Source organism: Panicum virgatum, chromosome 5N (genome assembly GCF_016808335.1).
Source record: "Panicum virgatum strain AP13 chromosome 5N, P.virgatum_v5, whole genome shotgun sequence".
NCBI lineage: Eukaryota > Viridiplantae > Streptophyta > Magnoliopsida > Poales > Poaceae > Panicum > Panicum virgatum.
In genome coordinates, this window is record NC_053149.1 from 57,556,406 (window position 1) to 57,559,277 (window position 2,872).

Sequence of the window (2,872 nt, forward strand, 5' to 3'; positions counted from 1 at the left end):
TAGCTGCACCAATGCAGCACCGGGCGTTACAGACATAGTTCAATCTCACGATTGAGCATCATCTCATCATCATACAAACATAAGCAGAATCCGAACCAAAACGCGGTAAAATGGTGGTGCTAAGCTAGTGCGAGGAAGGCATGGAGTTCAAGCAGGCGGGCTGAGCGAGCTCACCATTGCTGAATTTGTGATACCGATCCCACGTTTCCATCACTTGCTGTGGCCCTTCTTCTTCCACAGGTCGCCGAGCATCCGGATGCCGGCGCCCTTGCGCTTGCCGCCTAACCCCTCGTCGTCGCCGTCGTCGGGCATCGTGGCGGGGGAGCCCCACCCGTTGCCGTTGCCGGCCAGCCCCGTGAGGTGGTTGTCCCCGCCGAGCACCGCGGCCGCGGCCTCGGCGGCCTTGCGCCATTGCTCGGTCTGCACGCGCAGGCGCCGGATCTCGCCGTCCAGCGCCTCCCGCGCGGCCTCCGACGCCCGCAGCTGCTCGCCCATCCGGGCCTCCCGCGCCGTGCCCTCCTTCAGGTCGTGCTCGGCCTGGGACGCCTTCGCCGCCGCGTCCTCCTCGGCCTTCTTCGCCGCCTCGGCGGCCTCCCCGGCCTGCTTCTTGAGCTCCGCGTTCTCCGCCGTGAGGGCGGCGATCTCCGTGTCCTTCTCCGCCAGCTTGGCCTTAAGCTCCGCGACCTCCGGGCTCTCCTCCGTGGCGTCGGTTTCCACAGCTGCATTTTTGCTCTCCTCCTCGATCATCTTCTTGGTCTCCACCTCCTCCACCACCTCCTCTTTCTCCGGCAGCGCCGCCTTCTCGCCGCAGCTCACCGCCTCGCAGTCATCTGCGGCGGCTGCCGCGCTCTGGTTCTCCTTGTCCCCTGACTCGGCCGGGACGACCTCAAACACGTCGGTCGCCGGCGAGTTTATGCTGCCGTCCTCCTCCTCGGCCGCCGGTGGAGGCGCCTTCAGCTCCTCCGTCTTGTTCGCGCTCTCGACCCCCGCCGAGGGGGCAGGGAGAGGAGATGTCACCGCGGAGGCGGGGCTCCCCTTGGTGCCGACGCGCTTCTTGGCCTCCTCGAGCGCGACCTGCGCGTCCTTCTTGGCGGCCTCGGCGGACGCGAGCCGCTCCCGCAGCTTCTTGAGCTCGTCCTGCACCTTCCCGAGCTTGGCCTCCAGCTCCAACACCCGCGTCCCCGCCGCGCGCTTCTTCTGCGGAGCACACCCCCACCGCCGGCGAAACAGTGAGCCACAGGCCACCCAAGCGAACACACACTCCTCACAGAAATGGGGGGAGAAACGGGAACGAGGAACTTGCCTCGGGCAGAGGGCTGCGCGGCGAGTGGCGGTCCCCGACCTTGGGGCTGGCCCGGTCGGCGGCGGGGCGGTGGTGCGCGCCGTTGGCCTCGGAGCAGGCCGTCGTCTTGAGGTGCAGCGGCGCGCGCGGCGACGCCCGCTGCGGCGGCTCGGACCCCCTGCAGCGAAAATCAGAAGGTCCGTCAGAGACCCGGAAACGCAACGGCACTGCCTGCGGTGGGCTTCGAACTCCGCCTCCGGCTCCGCGCGCACCTGGATCTCGGCATGGTCCTCCGCGAGCTCGTAGCGGCGGCGGTCGTGGTCGAACCTCCCCTCCCGGCGCGCGCAGGCAGGCAGTCGGGCGGCGCGGCGTGGCGTCCTAGGACCAGAGCAGGGGCGAGGAGAAAGACGTTGGGGTCATGGAAAGGCGGAGGCGAGCGGCGGGCGCGGACAGAAGAGAGCACAGAGCAGCAGAAGAGGGGGGCTTTGAGCGAGCGAGGCCCGGGGCTTTCTCGTGGAAACGGGCGGGGGAATTTGTTTGGGTATTAATAAATGGGGGTGGAGGCCGCGACCGCGAGACGAGGCGAGGCGAGGCGAGCGGCGCCGGCTCCGGCTCCCACGACCCGACGCGACCGGCCGACTTCCCAGTAGGGTTCTCCTAATGGTCCGGACCGGTTTCGGTTCCGGCCGGTACACAACCAGTCAAAATTTAAAATTTAAATTTGAATTTAAGAAAATGAAAATTTTTTAAAAATACTTTAAGGTGCGATGAATCTAATGGTGTCAAATTTTCTTAAAAATTCGTTCGTTTAACATATTTTTTGGACATTTAAAGTTAAAACAAAAAAAATGAGACGGCCCATTAAGGCCCACTTGGTAAACCGGTCAAATCGGCCGGTAAACCGGTCTAACCGGCCCGGTTACACATGCGATTTTAAATTTGGATTTGAATTCAAACCAGTCAAACCGGCCGATAAACCAGTCAAACCGACAGATAAACCGGTCTAACCGGTCGGTATACCGGTACAAACCGATTGAACTGAGTTTTTTTAATTCAAATTTGAATTTAACCGGTTTGGGTCAACCGGTCGGGAAAAAAAACCCCTGCTTCCCACGAGGTGCGCGATTCAAATTCGAACATCACTGGAGCAATCCACGCCAGCGGCGCGGCGCCCCCCCCCCCCCCCCCCCCCCCCCAGCCCAACGTTACTCTTGCTCTGGGGTGGGCGTTGGCTGGCTGGTTGGTGTGCGCCGCCCGCGCCCGCGCGCGCGTTTGGGGTTCGGGTTCGGACACGGCTGGTTCCGCCGAGCGCCGAGTTGGGTTGGGCCGTCGCGGCGGGCATGGCATGCCGTACCGAGTTGGTGAGGCGGGCCACATGGGGGGACGTTGTCAAGTGGCTGGCAAACCCTGGCCGTCCCCGTCTCCTGATGGTCAGTGAGCGGGCGAGCGGCAGAGCTGCTCGGAAGGCGGAAATGTGCCCTGCGCTGCCAGGAGGGGACGAGGAGCACCAGCAGTTGCGCGGCGGTACACGCAGCTGGAGCCGGCGAGCACGGGACCTGTGCTCACATTGTGCGGGTAGTACAACTACAA

At 63.7% G+C, this 2,872-nt stretch overlaps 1 protein-coding gene across 1 annotated transcript; it reads right to left on the reverse strand.

The window, feature by feature from the left end:
- On the reverse strand, positions 1–1,808 carry LOC120675812 (interactor of constitutive active ROPs 4-like). Its single transcript, XM_039957021.1, has 3 exons — positions 1,555–1,808; positions 1,304–1,460; positions 1–1,197 (listed from the first exon to the last, which is right to left on the reverse strand). The coding sequence occupies exons 1-3, from the start codon at positions 1,566–1,568 to the stop codon at positions 211–213; spliced, it is 1,158 nt and encodes a 385-aa protein (XP_039812955.1). The 5' UTR covers positions 1,569–1,808; the 3' UTR covers positions 1–210.
- Between the last annotated feature and the right edge of the window lie 1,064 nt (positions 1,809–2,872).